General features: G+C 41.3%; 1 protein-coding gene across 1 annotated transcript in view; it reads left to right on the top strand.

Moving 5' to 3' along the window:
- Positions 1-22569, top strand: part of LOC141101118 (PDZ and LIM domain protein 5-like) — a 90760-nt gene extending 68191 nt beyond the window's left edge. Inside the window, exons 5-7 of the mRNA XM_073589945.1 lie at positions 7848-7968; positions 10771-10886; positions 13597-22569. Of these exons, the coding sequence (XP_073446046.1) occupies positions 7848-7968; positions 10771-10886; positions 13597-13686 (327 nt within the window). The 3' untranslated portion in view covers positions 13687-22569. The remainder of the gene's footprint in view (positions 1-7847; positions 7969-10770; positions 10887-13596) is intronic.
- Positions 22570-27796: the final 5227 nt, after the last annotated feature.

The following is a 27796-nucleotide window of genomic DNA, read 5'->3' as shown; positions in this document are numbered from 1 at the left end:
TATAATTTTTTTGGTTGTTGCTGTAGGGATCTCTTCCTTCCTATTAATTCAAGTGTGTATATATATGATATAGTGTGATATTAGATACCACCTACATATTACTGAAATTCTCTTGGTTGGGATATAATGGGGATAGCCATCTTTGAACGGGACGCCATTTTGAGTTTTATCTATAGAGTACCAACCTCCGTGGTAAACCTAGGGCAAACTACGTTTTCTAGGTACATTTCATTGTTCCTCGGCCTTTTGGTGTTCCACTATCTACCGGTACCATAATCTAGTTCAGAAGTTAATTTCATTTTCCTAGGATACCAGAAATTGTAAATTAACATTATTAGTCTGATATTGGAATCCTATAACTATTGTCTGTTTGTATATGGGGACTGGGTTTTTTAATATACCAAATAATTGTTTTGGGGGAAGATATTTTTTGTTAGCCTGGATCCTGTTTATAGTTTCTGGTCATTGTAATCCTGCCTCTGATGAGAAGGAGCTTGCTGAAAACGCTTCTTGAAAGGACAAGGAGTATGAGTCTAATAAAGCCCCAGCGGCCAGTGTGAAAATTTTCGTTTTGTTGTTTGTTTTTGAGTTTATAGAGATTGTGATGTACCATAGGTCATTTTTTTATGATGGCTACTTTTTAACCTTTCCAAGATGGTAACAAAAAAAAGTTTCAAATAACGAAGCAGATGTAAAGTAGACATACGGTATATTGTTAATGTTGTTTATTTTGTGTGGAATCCCGATCTGTTTAAGGGCATAGTAATTCAGAGCTCTATAATTCTGAATATTTCTAAATTTTCATCAAATTTAAAATATTTTCAGAAATTGAGCAAAACATATCAACCTGAATGAAAAATATAAAGCACAATGTGTCATTAGAAAAAAACAATCTCATAATCGCGGAGATCTGCAGAAACATTCCAGAGTTATCGCATAGTGACATTGGTCATATTTGAAAAATTTGGCCAGATCAAGAATGGAAAACAGGCTGTGGCTGGAATTAGTTAAAGGATATTTATCATTTGCGCAACGTTTCTATGTGTTACATGGGCTGCAAAGTGATACGGATTGTTGGACGTCTGGCTGGTGAAACCCACCCGGAGCCCTCTTTTCACAGCTTTGAAGTGCCAGCAGTTTGCTGTACAGCATGCACGTGCAGCCTGACGCTTTTCTGAGCTGTCGGTGTCACGATCCATTTTTGGATCTGTAGCAGATCTGGCTTCTCAGATTAAAACTTTTTTCCTTTCAGACCATCGGGGGTAATGTCAGTCTTTTCCCCCGCTGGCCTGCTGGTGTAATTGCATTGCTGCTGGGTCTGCTGATGTGGGTGGCGACCACTCCCACCATCCTTCAAGAGGGCACCTGATGCATCAGCTGACTGTCGGTGTTTGTTGTATACAGTAACCAAATTGGAAGAAGAAGCTGGCTGGATGCAGTGGCGCTTCAGCTGAATACTTTGATCTGGTGTCCTTATACTGCTGCGCTGTGCTTTGCAGCAGAGAAAGTTAAGTGTTGCATTTTATGTTGTCCCTTCTGGTGTCTGTCTTTCCATTCCTTTTGTTGTATTAGTGCAGCGGTGGGACCAGTGCTCTCACCTGCTAGTTTCCTACTTGGGGATAAGAGCAGGGCAAGGGGGATAATTGGGTATCCTGCCCGGCAACGGGGTGAAAGAACCCGTATAGGGATGATAGGGACATCAGGGCACATCCTCAGGTGAGTGCAGGAGGTGTCCATTCATCCGTTCCCTATCAACAGGGCCCACCATTGTTGTTGTTTCCCTGGTGTTCCCTTTTGTGTTGTGCTGTTTGGTCATCGAAAAACCATTGGGTCGTGTCACACTGGCTCAGTCACTCAGTGACATTCGGTCTTAAGGAGCATATTTCCTCCACTCCCCACCCCAAGAAGGAAGCTGGGAGGCAGAAGAGCAATGTGCTTTGGAAGAATGAAGGAGACACTATATAATTTTAGTTAAAATTAAATGAACAATGCGTAATGTGCCTTTAATTTTTCTTTTTTTTTTTTATTCCATTCAGATGTTTTAAAACATCATTTTTCTTCCTTTGTTCTTTTTTTTTTTTTTACTTGGCTTTTACGAGACCATACAGTATGTATTATAACATTTGGGCATGATTCCCAACAAATAACTGTTCAGGTTTTAATTCTCTTTCTGTCTCCAGCCATCGATATTCTGGCACGTGTTAATGGTGAGTCTCTTCAATCACATATGCACCAGACTTCTCAGACACTCCAGGCTATCTGTTTTCTGGAGTGAGATATTTGAGCTCCAAGGATCTGGTGTTTGTCTAATGATTTTGAGGTGTAGGACTGTGTAAGCCAGAAAGCCTTATCTGCAAATCAAGTGCTTAATAGAGATTTCATTAGGCTGCAGTGTTGTGTGGCTGTCCTAGGCAGACTGTCGTAGGCAGACTATCCTCGTGGGCTGGGATGGCAACATCAGGTAGATTGTAAATTCAGCCTGTAAGTAATGCTCCCCAGTGTTTCTTTCTACTCAGTAGATAGATGACGTTTTCTGGAAAGGATCAGAGAGGAACCATAAATTATACAATAAATAAAGGCACAATACTTTAGCATGCATTGTGTTTTCTAATACATAGGTCAGATGAAATCTGCAAAGACTTTAGCCATTTCAGATGTGACGTTAATCAACTGTCTGCTACTAATGTTTGTTTGACGGCATATCCAGACCAGCTGGAATAGTCATCTGGAAGAGTGCAGGAAACTTGTAACACTTCATCTTTCTTTCTACCAGTCTCAACACATTTCCTAACTATTTGACCAGCAATCCATTGAGATGTGCTTTTTAAAGACACAGTTCTAGACTACAGCATAGAAGCAGCAATTTGCTAAGCACAGACAACACATTTGCAGGCACTCCAATGGCTCTGTAGGATGGGGATGGAAGGGTGCAATGCATCCATCTGTAAATCGGAATTATACACCAATATTTCACAAACTGCCAGCAAAATTCCTAATTATAAATTTGTTATTGATTTCTATATGTATTATCACTCACATGACTTATTGTAAAATGCTGGCAGAAGCAGAAAATATAGTATTCGTGCCCCCGAACACATTATAATAAAGTCAGCTGTACCTGCCGGTATTGACAAGTTTGGATGGCAGTTTGTGTATGGGTGCGCCGGCGCCTGATGATCGAGAGATGTCGATCGCACATGTCCAATTTCTGACTGCTGATCGCATTCCTCTCCCTGAGATAAGCGGCTGACTGATGTGTCAGCCGATGGTTTTCACATAGAGAACACATGAGCCAAGCGAGCGCTCCTGTGTATGGGAAAGTTGGCTGAGACGGCTGTTTGCAAACAGCTCGACTGAAGCATCGTTTGGCCAACAGCCATCTAATGCGTCTGACTGACTAAGCCAAAGTGTATCCGAGCAGTGCTTTGTGTCTGTGAGGTATTGTATTGTCTAGTTTACAGAACCATTGCAGTCCTTGAGAAAGTCCATCAAGCGAAGTTCTGGCACTCAGAACACAATTGTTCCCGCTCCTTTCCTCAGTGGTGCTCAGCAACAATACAGCAAACTGTCCAATCAGTGGGTTCGTTATAGAAAAGATGGATGTGGCACTTGCCAATGCAAACCAATTCTGCACATTTAATTCAATTCCATTAAATTATATGCCCTATAAAATAATAACAAGCATTCAGCAAATATAACACACTAAAAAAGGGAAAATATTTGAATTTTAAGAAAGAAAAGGTGACCTTTTTGTCTTAATAAAGATTTAAATATTAAAAAAAAATGTTGTGTTCTACTTGCTGAACGCCCGTTATTCTTTTATAGGGCATGATTAGTTGTTGGGCTAGTTGAGGCCCATTGGGACACATCTATTAGGCGTTATTATACAACAGTTTCACACTTGACACTCTTCTTTCTGGTCCAGGTGAGTATTGCTGAGTGCCGCATTCATCTCTTCTACTTGAAAAATGTAATCCTTTAGGAAAGCACAGTGTATTGTTTGTTATTAAATGTGATGTGGCCACACACACTTGGCATAGCCTAATACTACGGTATATGTTTTTTAATCGTCACCCATAGATCCCCTTTTACGTTGTGTAAGAGTGAGAGACAGGAGCTTTCAATACATCAAGTAGTAAAAGGAAATGTAGTACGGCTTTGATGTATAATTAAAGAGGTTGTCTGTGATAAACTTTTAGTTAAAGGGGTTGTCCCCTTTTTGTGTCAGTTTTTTTTTCCCTTAAATACATGTATCTTGTGCTAAAGGCATGTTTGCAATTTTGGTTTCATTGCACATTTTGGATAATTTGACTTTAACAGACTTCTTGTTTCCCTGCACATTTAATTTTAATGAAGTCTGTAGCCTTAAATCAGCTGAGAAAGACCGCTAAAAGAATTCCAAACTTTGTTGTTAGACTATCAGAATGAGCTCATTGACAGATTGTCAGGTAAAGAGGTCGGAAACTCTCTCTTGTTAGTGCAGCTTTCCTCACAAACTCACCAGCTCTTGTGTCCATTCAATGGCCGCTGGTGGAGGAGAATATGACCAAACTAGTCCATCAGCCTCCTCCTGTAGTAAAATGCCTCATATGAGAAAGCTGCATGTCTGTTAGAGGAGGCTTACGAACTGATCTAGTCACTTGCTCCTCTGCCTGCAACTATTTTTATGGACAGAAGTGCTGGTCAGTTTGTGAGGAAAGCTGCACTAACAAAAGAAATAGGCCGACTTCTTCACCTGAGAATCCATCAGTGGCTCCTTCTCACAGTTTTAATAGGACAGTTTGTAACTTTGTTTTGTTTTTTTTTGTTTTTTTTTTTCCTGAGCTCCTCTTAGCTGATTTATAGTCACAGACTACTTTGAAGTTGAATGTGCCAGGAAACACAAAACCTGTAAAAGCAAAAATGTGTTATTAAATACAATTCTAAAAATAATTTTTAGCATAAAATGCATGCGAGAGTTGACACCTTGCAGCGACGCCTACGATTGGTGCTAGCACAAGTAACGGCTTAAAAATGAATAAAACCAATTCTTCACCTGCTGTTGATTTGTTCATTCTGCCTCCCAAAGATCGCAGGAAGGCTTGGCTACCATTTATCCTGTACTCTACGCTGAGCGCTTATGGGTTTCCGTGTAAATCTCTGAAAACTGTAATTCAGATGGAACATCTGGCAGGATTCCCTATAATGAGGCAGATGAAGGCACTGTGGATGCCGCCTACAGTCTGTGTTTTTAGACGTGCATAAAAGCGCATTCCGCCACAGTTTTGTGCACCTCTAAAAACTGCTTATCTCTGGAAAACACTTATTGGGTCAAAATCGTCACTATACCTGTAGATAAACTCCCAAATGGGTACAATTCCCAAAATGGGGTGACTTGCTCTTCTAGCACTTAGGAGTTCTGTATATGGAGTCTGCAAACTATTCCAGCAAATTCTGCACTCCAGGAGGAAAATAGTGCTCTGTCTCTTCTGAATCTCGCCGTATGGCTAAGCAATACTGTACAGCCACATATGAGGTATTTCCACATTCAGCAGAAATTGTGGTACAAATTTTGGTGCCATTTCTACCCATTTCCCAATGTGAAAATGTAAAATCTGGAGCTAAAACTAAATTTTGGTGGTAAGAATTGTATTATTTTTTCTTCACTACCCAATGATATAAAATTCTGTGACACACTTGTGGTGTCAAACATGATCACTGCACCCATAGATGAATTCATTGAGAGGTGAGGTGTAGTTTGTAAAATAGGGTCACTTATTGGGGGTTCTGCTATTTTGGCATCTCAGGGGCTCTACCAATGGGACATGGCACCCTCAAACCAGTCAAGCATAATCTGAACTCCAGTATGGCGTTTCTTCCCTTCTGAGCTTTGCACTGTGCCTCAAAATTCGTTTTTGGCACATATGGAGTATTGGTGTACGCATGAAAAATAGCACAACAAATTTTGTTTCCCATCTTTTCCTGTTAGCCTTGTGAAAATAAAATAAAAAATTGGGGCTAAAAACATTTTTGTGGGAAGAAATTGTTTTTTTTTTGTTTTTTTTTATTTTATTTTCATGGCTCAACCTTATTAACGTCTGTGAAGCACCTGTGAGGGTTCAAGGTGTTCACCACACATCTAGATAAATTCCTCCAGGGGTCTAGTTTCCAAAATGGGGTCACTTGTGGGGGGTTTCCACTGTTTAAGTACATCCAGGGCTCTCCAAACAAGACAGGGCGCCTGCTAATTGTTCCAGCAAGTTTTACATTCAAAAAGTCAAATCGTGTTTCTTCCCTTCCGAGCTCTGCCATGTGCCCAAACAGTGCTTTTACCCCAAATATGGGGTAATGGGTACTCTGGAAAAATTGCACAACAAATTTTTGGGTCTATTTTTTCCCGTTACCCTTTGGAAAAAAAAAAAATTGTGTCTAAAGTAAAATTATTGTGGAAAAAAAAGTTTATATGTTAAATTTTTTTTTTTTTTCATATTCCATTAATTTCTGTGAAGCACCTGAAGGGTTAATAAAGTCCTTGAATGTGATTTTGAGCACCTTGGGGGCAACGGTTTTTAAATTTTGTTGTAAAAATGAGAAGTTGCTGGTTTATTTTTAGCCCTTATAACTTCCTAACAAAAAAATTGTTTAAATTGTGCTGTTGTAATGTAGACATGTGGGAAATGTTATTTATTAACTAGCTTATGTGGCATAAAGCTCTGATTAAAGGGCATAAAAATTAAGAGTTTGAAAATTTCAAAATATTCACCTAATTTCCAATATTATCACAAGTAAATCCAAGTCATATCGAACAAAGTTTACCAGTACCATGAAGTACAATCTGTCATGAGAGAATATTCTCAATCAGCGGGATCCGTTGAAGCGTTCCAGACTTATAACCACATAAACTGACACTGGTCAGAATTGTAAAAAATGGCCCTGTCAGGAAAGTGAAAACAGGGTGAAGGGGTTACCCAAAGGCTTGTTGTTGTGTAAAGTAATAAACTGAGCTTTTACTAACCCTCCCTGGCTCCTACGCTGCTTCTTTGGGCCCTGTTTTCTGCAGTGGTGACGTTACATCAAGAACATGCTTTGAAGGCTGCCAGACCATCACTGGGCTCGGCAGCATTGCTGATGTTGACGGCACAGTCCGCTAAAACCAGTGATTGGCTGCAACGTCACTTGCACTGTTGCCTTACTATAGACAGGCGCAGCGGCAGAGAGGCAGTGCTGGAGCCTGGAAGAGTGCGTAACGGCTCTATCTATTTTTTGCTTCTACAAGTATCTAGTTAACTAAAAGTTTTCTCCTGGACAAGTTTAAGAAGGAAGTGTAGAAATCACAACAAGAAACCAAACCAATATAAACACAGGATAGACACGGCCTTTTGTTACATATGCTGTAAGCTCCTCAATCACTTAAAGCACACTTTATTCCTCACACCCTTATTGTAGCTGTGGCCTCCTTATGAAATGATCTAAAATGGTTGCCCACTATTTCAACATTCGTTAAACAGTCCATCTCTCGGTGGTGGTTTTTTTGTATCTTGGTCATTGTGATGTCATTTTTGATGCCTCTTATTGAAGGTTAGCACCACCTGTACATCCTGACACCTTGAAAATCATAAATGTATTGATTCAGAAAATGAATCTGCACAATTACCAGAAATGAACACTTTTTGAAAATGAAGCATCAGCTCGGCTGTGGGCGCTTCCATTATTAATGAGATTCTCATGTGACAAGTTCTTCAGACTCAGGAATGAAAGCTGAGCATTTTTTTCTGTAATATATCAAGTGCTGAACAGAATAACCCCCTGTCCTCAATTTATTTCCAAATCATTTATTGATCAACACTTCTTTCTTTTGATCATGGCAGGAAGTCATCAATGCTTTGAAGCAGACCTGGCATGTCTCCTGTTTTGTATGCGTGGCATGTCAGACTCCTATCCGGAACAGCGTCTTCCATTTGGAAGATGGAGATCCTTATTGTGAGACTGGTATGTATTTGTCAAAAGCAAGAAAACCTTAATTAGCTCTTTAAAGCCCTAGTCGAGCATTTTTTTCGTATTATCCCTTTGTTAGGGGTCACGTACGTATGTATAATGCATGTGGTTGCAAACTCACCGATGGCAGTTTTCAGCCCCGCTCCGACACCTTGTGACTGCTGTTGTGACCAGACAAATGGCACAGTTTTGTGAAACGGAGATCACTTTTTAAAAAAATTCTCAATGCATCTCTATGGGAATTCAGAACAATGCTCTGTGACTTTTGGAACTCCGCGATGCAGAAGGTTACAAAAACCTTTTACGTGGTGGCAGAATGACTGGGGTGGGGCTTAAACTTGGAGAGAGAAATTAATTTGAGCATCAGGACCCATAAAAATCTGTTAATTTATTGTGAAAAAGAAAAAATATCCAAAAATCACAATTTAACCATTTGAATGGTTTCATTGGGGTGGAATTGCGATATTTTTTTTTTTTTTTTTTTTTTTTCCCCAACCCCCCCCCCCCCCCCCCCCCCCGAAAAAAAATAAATTTGTGAAGTTTTATGAAAGACCCTGATGCCGGAATTCATTTTTACTCTCCTATTGTCTTATTGCAATGCAAGTATCCGTGCAGTGGAACTTCATAAAGGTGAGCCGACAGTTTTATCCCCCGCTGTTTCTTGCATTAAATTTATGTACATTATCTTAGAATATAAAAACAAAATGCTGGGCTTTAAGATACAGAGATTAAGTGTGACTGCATATAGATGCATAAGTTTTTTATATATATATATATATATATACGGTATATATCGATCTATATCTGAAAAATATTAATCAGACACTTCTAGAAAACTTCTGTATGTGTCTTGTTTGTGTACATATAATGTATTCTTGGTTTTCTAATCTCAAGTAGACAGTCAGATGATTCATTTCTGGAGGGCAGACATGGGAAATTGGATTTCCCTGTTGCTGTTCTTCCTCTTTACCTAAATCACTTTTTGAGCGCTTTAGGGAGCAATATTTATTTTCTTGGATGTACCGTATCTTACAGAAATGGTACAGATGTAGTAAAAATAGCTCACAAGAAATGATAATCAGCATGTGCTACTCTCTCATTCTACAATCCAAAAAGAAGGAAGTGTAGACCCCAGGTAAAATAAAATAAATTTTATTTATTACATAAATATTAAAAACAATGATAGGAAAAATACATACACAAAAGGGACTGGAAGAAGCGGCAAGCGAAACGCGCGTCGGGGCCTCCTCTCTGTCAGGTCTACACCACGGTAATTACTATACTCCATTGACAGTCAGTTATGGTTGATGTTTAGCTATATGGTCATGTAGCAACTTGGCGGGATTTTAGGCACTTGCACTTTCTTACCACTATATGAATCGTTGGTTTAAGACCCAACTTATCATTGCACTATGGCACTTTACAATTTAATGACAGTCAGCTATAATTAATGTTAAGCATATGGTCATGCAGCAATTTGGCGGTATATTAGGCACTTATACTTTTTATATGACTTATCAGTTTATGTCCTAATTTATCTCTTCACTATTGCACTTTATTTTGTTCAGATTAGCATGTCACTTTGAATCTATATGTGATGTGGCTGTGTTGCTTGACACTTGTCATTTCTTGTCATGTTAGGCTAGTTTCACATTAGCGCTTTTGAGCGCAGCCCCGCCCCCTGCCGCGCCTCCGCCGGTAGCTCCGCCTACCGGCGCATGACGCTACATGCATCCTGCGTCCCCTATCTTTATCACTGGGGCGCAGGCCGTGCGCAGTATGCGTTTGGCGGCGCATGCGTCCTTTTGACGGTGCGCCGACCTGCGCCAAACGCAACCTGCTGCAGTTTGGTTGCGCTCGGCGCACCGTCAAAAAGGCGCATGCGCCGCCAAACGCATACTGCGCACGGCCTGCGCCCCCAGTGATAAAGATAGGGGACGCATGCAGCGTCATGCGCCGGTAGGCGGAGCTACCGGCGGAGGTGCGGCAGGGGTGGGGCTTAGCGGCGGCCGTGCGCAGGCCGTCGCTGCGCTCAAAAGCGCTAATGTGAAACTAGCCTTAGTTCATATTCTGTCTTATTCTGGTGTAGACCGCTTGGAGTTCATTCTGCTCAGTTTTTAGTCCCTTTTGTGTATGCATTTTTCCTGTCATTGGTTTTTATATTTATGTAATAAATAAAATTTATTTTATTTTATCTGGGGTCTACACTTCCTTCTTTTTGGATTCTATTATAGCTTGAAGCGTATCCTTAATAGTTTTGGTCTAATTTTGGGATTTTCTCTCATTCTACAGTTTCATTAGATAATGACAGTGTATATTTTCAGTAGAAAGTCTGTAATTGATACTACTCTAACATCTGATTTTCCCTCATCCAGTTGAAGTTCTGGAACTGGGCTTAAAGCTAGTAATACATTGGAAGAGTATATTTTCCTCTGAGAATTGAGGGCCCCAATATAAGTTATTCTCATGCATTAGTGTAGTTATTATTTTTGTGGTGGTGAGGCAGAGCAGTGCCTTTTCCTCTGCAGATTGATGACCCTGGACGTCTCATGACAATGATGTAATTTCATTGCAAAGGTCTGCATCCTATCATTGCTATTCACGATCTTTCCAGATAACAATCTACTCATTTTCTCCTTGGTAATTCATGCACTAGTCAGGTTGACATAAGCAGAAAGACTTGATTTTGTGTATTCATAAAAGATCTTTTCCTGCAATTTCTTATTTAGGAATATTTTTTTTATCTCTTTATACTGTTTTTACATCTGATTTTTCCTATTATTTTTAATTGTATAGATTATTATTCCTTGTTTGGTACTATGTGCCATGGATGCGAGTTTCCTATTGAAGCTGGAGATCGATTCCTTGAAGCTCTTGGACATACCTGGCATAACACTTGCTTTGTCTGCTCTGTGAGTATTGGTTTAGATATCGGCAGCCTACTAATATTTGTATGTTACATTTGCAAGCATGTTGTTATTTGAATGTCTGCCTAATGGATGCAACGCACCGCAAAATGTGCGCTTAGAATCTTTCCAGTAGCCAGTGTAAAAGTTGCAATAATACTTTTTAAATTTCTTTTTATTGCAGATTGTGATATGAAAAATAGTAGAAATTTACAAAAAAAAAGGAAAAAAATACACTTACAAAAATAAAAATCGGATTTAAAAAGTGGGTCTTATCCCTGACACAATTACTTTATTAAAAAATATAATCAGCTGTGAGTTGATATTAATAGCCTGGCAAGGGGTCAGAGATGTTGTCCCTTCCAAGCTAGCAACATCAGCCCTCGGCATCCCCAGAAATGGCACATCTATCTATAAGAATCGCCAAATCTTGTGCTTAGCGTTGCTCTTCCCAACTGCCTTGGGCGGTGGCAAGTGGGGTAATATTTGTGGGGTTCATTGTCACCTTTGTGTTTCACCCCAGATTATTAACATCAGCCCATGGGCTTCCCCTCTGGTGGTTATGAACATTGTGCTGGAGCCCACGCCGTTTTGTTTAATTATTTTTTTACACATGAGGAGCACAGCTGCTGTTGAATACAGCTCCCATCATTGGCTCCAGATAGACCAAGTAACAATGATGAGAGTTGCCTTCAGCAGCCGGCGCTGGCAACAGCACAAACTGCACCGCTTCTTCCCAGCCGCCAGTGCGTGTCATGCTGATGGCACACGGATATCATCAGTGTGCACATGTGCTGCACATATTTTGTCAACGTGGCGCCTGGGAGGAGGTCAAACTGTACCGCTTGTTCCCAGGCCTGCCGGTACATGTAAAGATGACACACAGTCATTTATTCTTTTACACTACCCTATCCATTGCTACTTTTTTTCTATGCAGTTTGAACATCACTATAATAAATTAACTTTTAATAATTTTTTCAACCCCAATAAATCAACCCTTGCAAAAAAAACCCATAAATGCTAGGTAATTAGGTTCATGTTCAGAAAGCAAAATGTGGCGTCTGGCCGCAGTATATGTGGCATGTACGGTTGTCAAATTGAACTAAAAATCTGGTATATAAAAAAAAAAAAAAAAAAAAAAAAAGACGTGCACCGTTAAGCTATAGTCACACATTTCGTTTTTGCTGCTTTTTTTTTCTGCAGTCAAAACCTGCTTTCTTGGTAGTAAAGAAGCTGCTTACAAAAAGCAGGTTTTGCTGCGTTTTTATTGTCTCTTGTGCATACTTCTGAAGTTTAGTGCGCCAGAAAAACATGATGTCACTTCCTTGGGTTTTTGCACCAAAAATGCCGCAAAACCTGATACCTGTGTTTTTTTTTCTACATTTTTACACTTACTCATTGTTTTCTATGGGTGAAAAAAAAGCTGCAAAAACACTGAAAGAAGTGAAATGCTGCAGTTTGCAAAAATGCAGCAGTCTTCCAATTCAACCTCATAGCTTTTACTGGTACTGTAAAACAGCGCTTAAAATTTGCATAAAAAAGCAGCACAAATGCAATGTGTGAACATAGCCTTAATGTCAACATTTTCTTAATTTTATTTTTTTTTTTAACAATATTCAGCCCCCTTCCCAAAACTGACATTATAAATATTATAAAAAATGCTAGGTAGGTACACATCAAAATAGCCAGCACCTTCAACAGGGCACTGTATTGTGGCTTGTATGTATTTAAAATTTGACAGTAAAACAGATATGAAAAAAAAAAAATATAATCTCTCATCAGAAATTATTAAATAGGAAATGCAGACGCTCAGTACTGTCACTTGTGACGGAAACAAAAGATCTCTTGACACGGATTTCAGAATTTTTTTTTTGTTTAAGAACGCTTGTGCTGCCTTGCTTCTGTACATTAGTGCATTAATAATGAAGAAAAAAATCTAATTGTAATTCAAATAGAGAGAAAAAAGAAAAGAATCAGCGGTAGGCGGAGGTTGTTAGAAATTAACTTTTAATCCAAAGTAGTAAAAAAATGTGGAACACACTTGATGTCGGGCACTGGTACACAGAAGGGCAGATCAACACGTTTCAACTACAGTCTTCATCATGATCATGTAATTCAAATACACTGGAACAAATACCAGCTACACCATATCACTGATCAATCACACAGAGTCCATTACTGCTGCTGACATCTATACTTGCTCTCCCCACATCAAGTGAACCTCTGTATTATTTTCATCTTCTTCACTGCTGCAGTTATTCAACATATTACTGTCTTGAGTATTTGTCCATTGATTTGACACTTTTTCTACCTACCTCTATAGCTGAGCTGTAAGCTCTAATTTCCTTTCCCGCTCCTTAAAAGGCTGCAGTGTTCCCTGCTTTGGCTTTCATACAGGCTATGATAGTCTTTTCACAGAATTTCCAAAGAAAGCTACTAATCATTTTCCACATATTACAATTAAACCCAGAAAATCCTAACATACACTCTGATATAATTTCACCAAAAATTTTCATACTAATCACAAATAATAATGACCTACCATAACCAGAAAAAAGCTGATACAATTCCCAAACCATACCATATTACCTTACCCAAATAAACCAAATGTACTGCCATACCTTGGGTAAAGATACAAAGCGCACACGTACTCCCCTGCATATAGATGTAAACATAGACATAGTAACATGTTGTCATTTGTTCTTCTTTCCGCTAGGTATGTTGCACGAGTTTGGAGGGCCAAACGTTCTTTTCGAAGAAGGATAAACCACTTTGCAAGAAGCACGCCAATGCTGTTAACTTTTAATGACTCTTTCAAACCTCAGTGTGCCTCATATCCAAATATTGCTGTGAGAAATTGATATACCCTCATAATTAAGATTAAGGTTTCAATAGACCACTCTTCTTGTGCGTAATATGTTGTATGTAAAAAACCCTACACTTGAGCTGGGGTCTTCACAAGAGTATGTAATGCAGTGAGCTTCCTTAAAATAAGCCATACATTTTACGGTAAGTTATTTGGGTCTTCCTGTGGTATGGAGAACCGTGTGATAAATAATGTGTTTTACATGCATACTTTGCAGAATGCCATTGTTCTCAAGCCAAAATCGTCTAATCAGGTCATTTTTTTTAAACATTAGGTTTTTTTTAATGTAATTTCGTATAAACTATTTTACCTATTTGATATACGGGAAGCCATCCTTTTATACAGGATTAATTTACCTGTAATTTTATGTATTTTAGTCACTTTTAGGAGAGAAATGGACTCTAATAATATATATTTTAGCATGTCTGACTGGTCTGAATCTGGGGCATAAATGTGGTTTTCTTCTATGATTAGATTAAATAAGTTTTATATTAAAAGCTAATTTACAGAAAATACAGAGAAAGCCTTCCCCTGCCCACGTAGAGTGATAGACCTTGAAGACTGCAAGAAGCTGCTGTCACAAGCACATTATTGCAGTGTTAAGGTCTCATATACTGTTCTTGCATGGGGGCCCTCCTTTTGTCTGTCCGGTGCTGTTGAAACATGACTATCATCGAAGATATCACGAAGTATATGATCGCATCACTTTAATTCCACAAATTTGCCTCCATGGAGGGAAAAAGACAAATCACCCAATATGTTCCCTAAATGTATTTTGTCTTTGTTAATCTAAGTAGCAAGATCTCACACCATAAAAATAACTTATTTTCTGACATTTTAGTTACTAATGGATGTGTTTTCTTGTAGGTTAGTAGTATATGTGATATTTTGTTCTTTCATAGTATACAGCACATAGACACGACCATTGTTTCTAGAAACAAGGCTATAAAAAGATTAAAGCTTTAACATGTTGACTGCATGTTAGTGTTAGCACTAGTAGCCACATTATTAGGCCACAGTGCAAACATTTTATTACATAATTGTTAGAGCAAAAAGATTCATATTGCCCTGGTCCGAAATCCATTGCGGTCTTTTGTTGCAGCTGGACCTGCACCGTCTTCATATCTGGGCTTTCATCCCGGGATCTTCTTCAGTTTACTAGGTCCTGCAAAGCCATTATATTGCAAAATATGTCACAGAGCCTAGTAAGTAAAAGAGGCGCCTAGGAATCTGAGCACAGAATTTAGGAATTCCCTCATCTTAAACATAAGATGTCAGACCTGGGCAATACAAATCAGTTTGTTCAACTCTAATGGTGGTTTAGGAGGGACTAAACATATTATTAGTGAATGTAAGATATTATTTAAATATATGGAGTCTTTAGATATTATAATTTAGCAACTGGTTGGCAATAACGGGTCCCCTAAAATTCAATAATTATGTGCTCAGCATGTTAGAGCATCTATGAGGCAACAAGTCTGTCTAGTTTATATTACTTATATAGTTTTCGTTAAATAATAATTTTTTTAAAATACTTACCAAGTTAAGTAAGGTAAAATCAGGCTTGCGTTTTGATAACCTTGTAGGTTTTGGACGTTCTTTGTTCCGTTTGTAAAACCTCTTCAACATTGGATTTTAAGGAAATCTGTCAGCAGGTTTTCACCCGTCAAAAGTATTTATATATGGATGTAGCTGTTTGAAAGGGAAGTCCAGCATTACCTTTGAGCAGGCCATTCTGCTCCTCAGTAACTGAGAAATCAGTGTTTGAATTGATATGAAAATGAGGTTGAAGATGTGAAACCTGTCACTCCAGCTCTATTCCTTGCCCCGCGCCACCTCCTCTTGCTTGACTCCCTTTGCCCGAAGTGACACAGCATAGAGGGTGTCAGTCAAGTAGGAGCAAGAAGTACTATGTCGCAAGTAGAGTTGAACGAATTTTTTAAAATTCTGTTCTGATTACTTTCGGGAGCGAATATTGTTTTTGCTCAACTCTAAAAAAGGAGTAGATCTTGAGTGACAGAGGCTTTAGATCTCATTTCCATGTCACGTCAAACGATGTTTCCTCAATAATGCAGGAACAAACTGCCCATGTAAAAGCATTGCTGAACTTTTCTATGTGCATATAAATAGTTTTGGGGGGTTAAATCTAGCTGACAGATTCCCTTTAAATTAAGGAATATCAAGGACACTAAACATGAAAGAAACCCACTAACGCTTTCTCTTTAGTGATAAATTTATACTAATCATGACTTTACCCTAAATCAACAATTCATTTGATTTACTGATACTTTGTTTTTTTCCCATCTTTTGTATTTTTGTATGTTTCTAAACATTTGTAACTGCAGAGATTAAACTCCTGTCAGATATTTAAGGTGTTAATCATAATTACATGAAATGATATTCGGTAACTAGCTAAATATTCTTGGATTTTACGATATATGTGCAAACCTACATAAACGTTAGCACATGCAGTGTGCGGCTGCTGCACTCTTGTGACTGGATTCTATACAAAGCAGCTTGCAACGGTTCACACTTGCTTCATACCATTAGAAGGTGCTGGTCAGTTGCTTTTTTGCCTCTTTGTAGTATACTATGGGAGGTGGTGCGTGCTTCCGTAGTTGGCTGACCTCTCCTGCCGTCAGCCAAAGGCTATTATTAATTAGCATTAGATCCTACCTGCCCTTTAAATACATAAGCTTTTGGCCAAGGAGAGGCATATTTGATGAAATCGGTTAGTCCCCTTAAGAGAAAGGTTGTTTTGTCGTGACCGGTGGCCACTAGTGATGAGCGAACGTGCTCAGATAAGGTGTTACCCGAGTATGCTTGGATGCTAACTGAGTGGTTTCGTTGTGCTTGAATAATATGTTGGAGTCCCCGCGGTTGCATGTCTCGTGGCTGTTCGACAGCCGCAACACATGCAGGGTTGGTCTAACAATTAGGCAATCCCTGCCTGTGTTGCAGCTGTTGAACAGCCATGAAACACGCAGGTGCTGGGACTCGAACATGTTTTTCGAACACGCAGAAGACACTCGGTTAGCGCACGAGCATGCTCAGATAACGCCTAAGGTTACTTTCACACATCCGTTTTTTTTAAATCTGGCACGATGCGGCGAAAATTGTGAAAACCGGATCCGGAATTGGATCCGGCTTTTTCACATAGAATGTAATGATCGCCGCATCGTGCCGGATGGACATGCGGCGCCTCCGGGTTTTGCCGGATACGGCAAACATGCGCAGTCCGGCGTCTGCAAAAAGCGTTGGCTGCAACGTTTTTTTGCAGCCCCGGACTGGCTTTTTCAACAGCGCATGCCCGGGCACTGTGAGTTTTAACCCCCACAAGTGCCCGGCGTGCATCTCTCTTTCTCCCCCCTCCCCTTCCCTCTCTCTCTCCATACCTTTCTTTGGCTGGCTCTCTCGTCCCCCGCTGTCTCTCTGGCTGCTCTCTCGTCCCACGCTGTCTCTCTGGCTGCTCTCTCGTCCCCCGCTCTCTCTTTGGCTGCTCTCTCATCCCCCGCTGTCTCTCTGGCTGCTCTCTCATCCCCCGCTCTCTCTTTGGCTGCTCTCTCATCCCCCACTGTCTCTCTGACTGGTCTCTCACCTCCCGATCTCTCTCCGGCTGGCTCTCTCGTCCCCCGCTGTCTCTCTGGCTGCTCTCTCGTCCCACGCTGTCTCTCTGGCTGCTCTCTCGTCCCCCGCTCTCTCTTTGGCTGCTCTCTCATCCCCCGCTGTCTCTCTGGCTGCTCTCTCGTCCTCTGCTCTCTCTTTGGCTGCTCTCTCGTCCCCCACTGTCTCTCTGACTTTTCTCTCACCTCCCGATCTCTCTCCGGCTGGCTCTCTCGTCCCCCGATGCTGCAGCTCCTTTACATGTCCTCCAAGCCTCATCAGGCGCCGCATGTACATCTGGTGTCACCGCTGCAGGTCGGATCTGGCGGCCCGGCTTTTCGCCGCACGCCGCCGGACCCCTGACACCGGATGTGTGAACGAGGCCTTATCCGAGCACTCTCTCTCATTACTAGTGGGTGCACAAACTTTTGAGCAAGGTGCCTTGATTATATATGTGTATTCTGTGTATCAGTAATGCAGTTTAAAGATTACATAGTCAATGTTTGCATATATTCGAATTATGTACAGGGTTTGGTTTTATAGGGATTAAAGATCCCCATTCTGTCCATTGGTGGGCGTCCCAGGGGTCTCACACCAATCCTGAAGTTATCACCTTTTAGGTGGACAGGTGACAACTTATTCCACCCAGAATATACCCCTTTTATATTCTAATATATTTACGGGTAAAGAAACCTGCCACTATGACAGGCCCCTCTAAATGATATCCCAATAATGCTAAGTTGGGGTATGTGATGGCACCTACTAAACAATTACTAGAAGCCATTGAGCTGTGTGGTTGTAATTGCACCTGCTAGTTTTAATGTTGTTAGGGCATCGTAGAGATGCCTTATCTAGAGGGACCCTTGTCGAGAGCTATGTCTCTTTACACCAATGTAGTAACTTTAATTTCAAAACCTTGAAGCTCAAATGGCCGGGCATTCTGTTATATTGTTTGCATTATTATGTGACATATCTTGCAGACTTTGATATGTATTCAGATTACGTTTGTTTTCTTGACAAATTGCGTTCTTGTAGCTAAAAATAATGGAACAAAAATAATGTACTTTTTTAAATTTGGCACCAAAAGCGAATGTGGCACCATTTGCACGTTGGTGTCTCTAGGGGACACTCAAGCTTACCTTGTCCTTTCTGCATTATAATTTGTTTTCTAATGCCGTTCATAAGCCATTTTACCTAATCATTGGCCACAGCAGTCCCGCCTTTCTAATGGACTTGTCAGTTTGGAGGCCAGCGATTTGGCCTCTATAGTCACATGGTGTGATGCGTTATCTAAGCAATAGTCTGTAACCTAGTACTGCAACAGGAACATGCAATGAATTTGAATTTTTTTTTTTCACATGTTTGGCTTGTACGGAGGCTGACAATAATATCTATCATTTTATTTACATGATTTCCTTTCCATGGTGGTTGGTAATATTTTGGGGTTTCCTTTTATTTGTTCTTTTCATTAGAATAAACATATTTCACCCAAAAAATAGAATCACACATAATCAGAATATGACTTTAATGGGAATCTGTGAGCAGGTTTTTGCTATGTAATCTGAGATCACGATGATGTAGGGCCTAATGCCAGTGATCTGTCACTTATTGGGCTGTGTTTTGTTTAAGTAAAATCAGTGTTTTATCAGCAGGAGATTATCACTAGGTGTCTTGTGTTTTTTTTTTTTTGTCCAACCACGCCTCCACCATTGCTTAGAAGCTTTTTGTTAATACACATTGCAGGCAGAAAGCTGCCACTCAGTGGTGTGGGCGGGGTTATACATAGCTCAGCATTCTGCAGCTGAGAAAAATGTGACTATCACAGCTGCAAGAGTGATACATTGCTGGAATCAGGGTCTCTGTCCCTACCTCATTCTGCTGTCAGATTATATAGCAAAAAACAGTTGACAGATTTCCTTTAATGAATTGTCAAAGTTGGAGTAAAAGATGTTCCTTTTACATGTTGTCTTAAATAAATGTGTGTGTGTGTATATACAGCTCTGGCAAAAATTAAGAGACTGCTTTTCAAATGTTCAGTTTGTCTGATTTTCCTCTTTATAGGTATATTTTTGAGTAAAATGTAAATTGTTCTTTTAGTCTATAAACTTCTGAGAACATGTCTCTGAATTTCCAAGCAATAAATTTTGTATTTTTGTTCTGACAAAGAAAAATGGTCAAAATTAAGATAAAAACCCAGTGCTTTCAGACCTCAAATAATGCTAAGAAAGCACGTTCATAATCAGAAACAACAATACTAATGTTTTAACTCAGGAAGAGTTCAGAAATCAATATTTTGTGGAATAACCATGATTTTTAAACACAACTTTTAGGTGTCTTGGCATGCTTTCCACCAGTCTTTCACACTGCTTCTGGTGCAAAAATGTAAGCAGTTCTTCCTTGTTTTATGGCTTGTGACTATCCATCATCCTCTTGATTACACTCCAGAGGTTCTCAGTGGGGTTCAGGTCTGGAGAATGGGCTGCCCATGACAGGGCTTTGATGTGGTGGTTACTTAATTTTTGCCAGAGCTGTGTATAATATCTACATAGATTTCCTGGATACCTGGTGCTCATAGTAACGTCTGTTACCCTGATATCATGGTGTCTAGCGTGGGAGGTGCAATAGTCAAGTAGTAAGATCAGTTGTACTTCACATACTCCCACAGATGAATATGCTGTATTATTTGGAAGCACCAAAAATTAGAATCATAAAAATTGGAAACGTTTAGCGTTTTTATGCTATGAGTAATCCTCATATGATATGTTACCGTCCCAGTGAAAGTGAAACTAGGAATACCTCATTACATTGGCAGCCAAAGGGCCCCATAAGCATGCTGACCACAGTGCCCTATTATACTGCTATCCCCTGTGCCATGTTCTTATCAATGACAGCCATATAGAATCCGCTTCCTCTGAGCTGACCAGTCATATTGCCCAGAGGAAGGAGTTAGGCTGTGTTCACACACAGTGGTTTTTTTCGCGGTTTTCCTGCGGATTTACCAAAAAATCCGCACAAAAAACGCCTAAAAGAAGCTTCCCATTAATTATAATGCATTTTGCACTTTTTGTGCATATTGATGCGTTTTTTACCGCGAAAAAACGCTTTGCGGTGAAAAACGCAGCATGCTCATTAATTTTGCGGTAAATTTCGCATTTCTGGCTATTTTCTATGTGTCTGGGGACGCTCCGGAAAAAATCGCGGCAAAAACGCGCATTTTCTGGGAAGGAGTCCGGTTTTCATGCTGAAGTTTTCTGCGTACGTGTGCACATAGCCTTACAGTACATTTATTCTCCATGGGAAGAGGAAAGGCGTAGATGCTGCCAGACACCTTTCGTGTGGTTGCCTTTCTCCCTTGAAAACAATGGATCAGTAGACTGAAATTTAACATGTCTCATCTTTCAAGGCTTGGGAGAAAAAAGAAAAAGGAACATCGACCATACTCCTATTACACATTAGTTGGTCAGCAGGTCTCGCTGAAATTAAAGTGTGGCAATTTCTAATGTCGGGGATGGATCTGCTGCTGGCTCAGCATTTAGGGGAGCAATCTAACAAAAAAAATAAATGCTGTCCGTTTTTCTTTGGCTCTTTAAGGTGTATTCATTATTGGTACAGTTATGGATCTGTTCTTTGTTGCCCTTTTCAGGCAGTGGTCCCCTTTAGTTTGCCATTACTTTATTTTTGCTCATGTCAGTGTGAAAACTGCTTATCTTGACTTTGCTAACACAATAGGCTCTACGTTGTTGCATTAACCCTCTACTTAATAGTTAGATGATACGGTATAGTTTCACGGTATGCCATAAACCAATACTTTTCTTCTACTCTGAACTGTAGCTTGCAGTGCTGACATCTACTGGCCAATATATGAGCTACATCACTTCATGAACAAACTAAAAATGGAACCATGCATAGTAAAATAAGAAGTGAAAACATTCTGAATGTCATGCCCTTATAATAAAGTGTACTGGTAAGGTACAACAGAGTTGTTTCCCAATTGCCAAAATAAATAATATACTGTAACACTGTTAGACCTCTGCCTCAAGCAATAAACACATTAATTTTCAATTCACAATGAAAAACTGGTTTTATAGTTTTCCTTATGTTTAATTTAACGTATGTGAAGAAACTGAGGTCTCTTGTAAGCTGACAAGTGTTTTTATTTTATTTTTATTTTTTTACATATGTGTATATCGCAGTGTGCTCATTTAGCAATCAGTATTTATTAACGAGAAACAACACGGCCTGTATTAAAAATTAAGGAGTAATACAATTGGAATATGAGTGCTGATAAGCAAACTCGGTACGGGTACCTGGTGTTAGAGACGTTCTGTGCACATTTGTGTGGCATGAACAGTAGATCTTTTCCTAGTCATTCTGTAGGTAAAGTACTCTCTGATTTTACTGATGTAGTGCCTTATGTCATGGCCTAGGCGGGTATACGTAGGGTACACACACATTTTACTATTGTATGTTACATGCATGGTGTAGGGCTGAAAACCTGACATCAAGAAAAGGTGTATTGAAAGAAAAAGAAAACATCACATTTTTTATGAAAGTTTTAAATCAAGGCAGAACACAATGAACAAAATCTTTAGCTGTGACCTCCATTTCTGTTTGCTGCCGTGTTTGTAAAATTTCAGATGTTAACCAATGTGATTTCCTGGGGACTTGTATTCACTAGTGATGAGCGAACGTGCTCGGATGACATCTTATCCGAGCACATATATTATGTTCGAGTACCTGCAGCTGCATGATATGTGTCTGTTAGACCGCCTCAACACATGGGGGATTGCATAACAAACAGGCAATCCACGCCGTGTATTCGACAAGACATTACCCAAGCACGATCGCTCATCACTAGTATTCACTATAGTATATAGATCCTTTCACAAGCACAAGGGCTATATATGTAGAAAGTGAGGCAGTAATCATCTACATGCCTAATTTTATACTGGAGGTTGTCCGTAATGTACAAGTCACATTCGTAGAGTATAGAAAATGTGGAAAAATAAATCCGTGGCTCTGAAACCATGTAAGATCTGTTGATGTATATACCACTATTGAGTTTTTGTTTTTTTTTCTTGTGGCTCCACTCATTCTGTTATTGTCTCCATTTCCTTGTGTTGGTACTAAAATTAAACTTTCGGTGTTGGTGTTTGTGTATATGAAATCTGAATTGGTGTTTAAAGAGCACGTTATCAATAAAAGCTTTGGTGGAACAACTGTACTTGTGTTTTATATGCAGAAATACAAATAAACTTGAGAATACATGCTACATTATCATTCAGGATTTATTGTAGCGTCCTTATAGAAGAACATATTACTTGGTGCCATATTCTTAACACAAGAAAAGCCTAATAGTTAGCCTGTAAAGTTTTTCGGATTAGAAGACTCACTTTTTTTTTCCTTTAAATCTGGAGTGAAATTGGGGGATGTCTTAAATCAGTGGTCCCCAACCTTTTTTGCACCAGGGACCGGTTTCAAGCAAGACCATTCTTCCGTGGCCCGGCAGGGCGGGGATGGAGGTGTGGCAGGGGCGGGGCTTTGGTCATAAGGGGGCGGGGCTATGGACGCGGTTGTAGTGTAGCAGTGCATACTTATAATTAATAACATTTATAATGTGACTCAACTCACCATAGGTTTTGAATAAGTGCTCCATCACCCCCTTCTCCCCATCATTGCCTTCACCCCATCACTCCCTTCTCCCCATCATTGCCTTCACCCCATCACTGCTGTCTCCCCATCATTGCCTTCACCCCATCACTGCCATCTCTCCATCATTGCCTTCACCCCATCACTGCCATCTCTCCATCATTGCCTTCACCCCATCACTCCCTTCTCCCCATCATTGCCTTCACCCCATCACTGCAATCTCTCCATCATTGCCTTCACCCCATCACTCCCCTCTCCCCATCATTGCCTTCACCCCATCACCCCCTTCTCCCCATCATTGCCTTCACCCCATCACTGCTGTCTCCCCATCATTGCCTTCTCCCCATCATTGCCTTCACCCCATCACTGCCATCTCCCCATCATTGCCTTCTCCCCATCACTCCCTTCTCCCCATCATTGCCTTCACCCCATCACTGCTGTCTCCCCATCATTGCCTTCACCCCATCACTGCCATCTCTCCATCATTGCCTTCACCCCATCACTCCCCTCTCCCCATCATTGCCTTCTCCCCATCACTCCCTTCTCCCCATCATTGCCTTCACCCCATCACTCCCCTCTCCCCATCATTGCCTTCACCCCATCACTGCCATCTCTCCCCTCATGGCCTTCTCATGTCCCCATCTCCTCCAGGGCCAGGCTACACAAACACAGACCAACACACACACACGCGCACACACACATTATACATACACACACCACCTCTCTCCTCTCACCTGCCCGCCGCCCGCGCTTCCTTGCTCTCACACAGCAGCGGCCGCGCTCCTCTCTGTGTCAGAGACAGGAAGCGCGGGCGGCGGCCAGGAAGCTGGACGCAGTGGACGGGTCCTTGCAGCTCCGCTCCTGCTATTCCCTCTTGCAGGCAGCGGAGCTGCTTGGATCGCTCCCTGGCCGCCGCTAAGAACTGCTGCACGCCGCCCCAGCCCCCGCTACGCCACTGACCGCCCCTGGCTCCCCTTGTGTCCGCGGACCGGCAAGGGCACTGCAGCGGCCTGGTGCTGGGCCGCGGACCGGCGGTTGGGGACCCCTGTCTTAAATTACAAAGTGTAGCTGCAGTGGAGCATGGTCCTAGGGTTGCTGCTGCCAGAAGCTTCTGGTGGCGGTGAAGGAAGGAATTCGGCAATGGCTGCGGTGCCCCAGGCTGGTACAACGAGGTGTTTAGTGGTGCGAGGCTCCCCTGACATTTTGTGACAGCCCGGAGCCCCGCACCTTCCATACTTGTCTATGTGATGGACTCCGGGAAAATAACCACCGGAGGTGAGGCATACGCAAATTGAGATCTCGGCACTAGGATCTCATCCTCCGAGATCTCAATTGCGCATGTGCCACCTCCAGCGGCCATTTTCTCAGAGTCCACTGCATTAGAAAGTATGGCAGGTGCGGGGCTCCGGGTTGTCACAAAATGTCGAAGGAACCTCCGCACCACCGAACACCTAGTCGTAGCAGCCTGGGGCCCTCAGCCATGGCCCGACTCCTGCTGCTGCTGAACACCTCGTTCTACCAGCCTGGAGGCCACAGCATCTGCTACTTCTGCCAGCAGCGACCCTGACACCTGGGACCTCACTCCACCACCACAGCCCCCCATGTATGGTACTGCAAAAGTGGATTAGAACACGCACCATTTTATAAAAAAAAAAATCTTCCTCCAAATTTGGGGTGTCTTATAAACTGGTGCATGTTTTATAATCCGCAAAATATGGTAAATAATGTGGAATATCTCCTGAAAAAATGAATCAAGTGAAACAGGTTTTTTTGCATAGAGTACCTGTGTAAATACAAAAGAGCAAATGAGCAAAAATTTAAAACAAATAACAGTGGGAGGGAAAGCTAGAAAAACTTAAAGGTTGCTGTGACACTCGTTTTGGCACCCTTTACACTAAATTACTATGGAAACACATTGTGCCTCGCCTGTGGAAAATCACAAATGAGAATCATCTGTGATTAATTGTTAGTGCCCATGTGACATGAATTTAGCAATGAATGATGACTTCAGTGTTTTAAAGCCACACGGTAGACCCTGTTCCTTTGTCACAATGGTATACACAAAGGAGCTGTCTGAGGACATCAGAACTGCTATTATTAGCAAACACAAGACTTCCAAAGAGTATAAAGCCCCCGTCTCACATAACGATATCGCTGAAGCGTCACCGAATTTGTGATGCAACAGCAACCTCGCCAGCGATCTCGCTACATGTGACATGCAGCGGCGACCAGCCCCCCGCTGCATATCGCTGATCGTGCTCGAATGTCCTGGGCCATTTTTTCATCGTCGGCGTCCCGCTGGCCAGCGCGTATCGCCATGTTTGACCCGACGAGCTACCTCGTTTGTGACACAGAACTCAGGGACGCAGGCGGGAATCATCAGAAAAGTTGCTTTGTGACAAGGTACCAACGACCGCCAAGGATCGCTGGATGGTTGCTGCGTCGCTGAAGAGATCTGTTTGTTTGGTAGCTTACTAGCGACCATTTAGCGATGCACCAGCGATCCTTACCAGGTCGTATCGTTGTCTGGATCGCTGGTGTGTCGCTAAGTGAAAAGGGACCCTAAGGCTAGTTTCACATTAGCGCTTTATAGCGCAGCGACGGCCTGCGCACGGCCGCCGCTAAGCCCTGCACCCTGCCTGCTCCCTGTCCGCCCATTCCGGTCATCGCCGCCTTCTAGCGCACATGGGCGCTTGCGATCTGCGCACATCTTTAGCATAGGGTGCGCAGATCGTGCGCTAGCAGGATTTTGCTGTGCGCTGCGCACTTTTGAAGGTGCGCCCGTGTGCGCCGAACGCAGCATGTTGCATTCCGGCGCGCACGGCGCACCTTCAAAAGTGTGCAGCGCACTGCAAAATCCTGCTAGCGCACGATCTGCGCACCCTATGCTAAAGATAGGGTGCGCAGATTGCAAGCGCCCATGTGCGCTAGAAGGCGGCGATGACCGGAATGGGCGGGCAGGGGGCGGGGCTTAGCGGCGGCCGTGCGCAGGCCGTCGCTGCGCTATAAAGCGCTAATGTGAAACTAGCCTAAGGCCGTCTGCAAAGACCTTGGTATCTCAGTTTCAACAGTGTCCAATATTTTTAAGAAGTTTGCCAAGCATGGAACCGTTAAGACCATCCCTGGACATGAGGGAAAGAGGAAAATTGACAATAGATGTCTTCGAATGTTAGTGCGAATAGTGGGGAAAAAACACTACGTCAAACGTCTAAAGACCTGAAGGCCAACCTGGAACAGTCTAGGGTTATGATTTCAATAAACACCATACGCCGCGCACTAAACAAAGCAGAACTTTATGGGTGAAGGCCAAGGAAGAAACTATTGCTGAAGAGAAGACATAAATTGGAACAACTTATCTTTGCCAAAAAATACCTTGATAAACCACAATCCTTCTTTGAAAATGGACAGTTGAAATAAAAATAGAGCTTTTTGGCAATGCAAAACAATTTGTTTACAGATGGCGCAATTAAGCTTATAAGGAAAAATACACCCTACCAGCAGTAAAGCGCATGGTGGAGGGTCCATAATGCTGTGGGGCTGCTTTGCTGCATCCGGTACTGGAGGCCTTGACCGTATTACAGAAATCATGAAATCAGAGAATTTTCAAGAGATTTTAGAGCAAAATGTCCTACCCAGTGAAAGAAAACTTGGTTTGAGTTGAAGATCATGGGTCCTCCAGCAAAGCAATGACTCAAAGCGCATATCCAAAAGTATACCGTAATAGTTGAAAAAGAAAAAATAGACTTTTTAAAATGTCAATCAGTGAGTCCTGACCTCAGTCCCATTTGAAAATCTTTGGGGTGAGCTAAAATCTGCCATAGGGAAAAAGAACCCTGCAAATATTCAAGAGCTTGAACAAACTCCAAAGGAAGAGTGGGAGAAAATACCAGCTGAGAAGTGCAAGAAGCTTCTAGATGACTTTAAGAAAAGTTGGTGGCTGTTATAAATGGCAAAAGGTGTGCAACCAAGTATAAATTAGGGGTGCCTTTATTGTTGCACATGCTGTTTATTCTTTTTCTTCTTTGAAATTGCAACATGTTAGTTGAAAAACAATGTTTTATTGTTGTATTACTTTGGACCACTAATTAAATAATCCTGAGGATATAACTGTGGTATGGGAAGAAAAACATTAGACTCGAACATGAAGTCAGAAAATATACTGATGAAGGTGTATTGTAAGGGTTCCAATGGATTGTGATGAATAAGAAAATGCTCACATAAGAATTGAATTTACTAAATTGATTTACTTTATTTGATCTTATCATTTATTAACAGTATAAAACTATAAATACATATGTATTAATCATAAACAAGCATTATTCATACGTTACATTATTCAGATAGACGTCGACCAGTCATCCTCCAGGAGCCAAAAGACTCAGCACATGTGTCCTGGTTCTTTTAAATGTCCAGCTAAAAGGTGTGTCCAGCCCCACCATGTGGGGAATGATGTCACAAGTCTATTGTCCATTGGCTATAAACACATCCCCTCAATACCTGTTTTAACCAGTATATAATACAGGAAACTAGAGGAGGGGGCCTCATGTGTGCCACATGGCAGAAATACAACAAGCTGGAGGAGGGGCTTCGGAGCACAAGATAACATCCTTGGGAAAGTTAACACACCCAATTTAATTTGGGTAGTTGCCTTGAAATATCAATGGTCCTTTGTTGATGGATAAACAAATGACCAGCAATTTACATTCCTTTATCTTAAGTAAGTTTCAGTGACCTTTTGCTTACCTCATCTCAGTGTATATTTATATTAAACTGATTGAAACCATATAAAAATAACTCA

The sequence above is a fragment of the Dendrobates tinctorius genome, unplaced genomic scaffold (genome assembly GCF_039654945.1).
Source record: "Dendrobates tinctorius isolate UK_male_01 unplaced genomic scaffold, ASM3965494v1 ptg000011l, whole genome shotgun sequence".
Taxonomy (NCBI): Eukaryota; Metazoa; Chordata; class Amphibia; order Anura; family Dendrobatidae; genus Dendrobates; species Dendrobates tinctorius.
The sequence above is the reverse complement of the archived record's forward strand: the minus strand, read 5'-3'. Positions and strand labels throughout refer to the sequence as shown.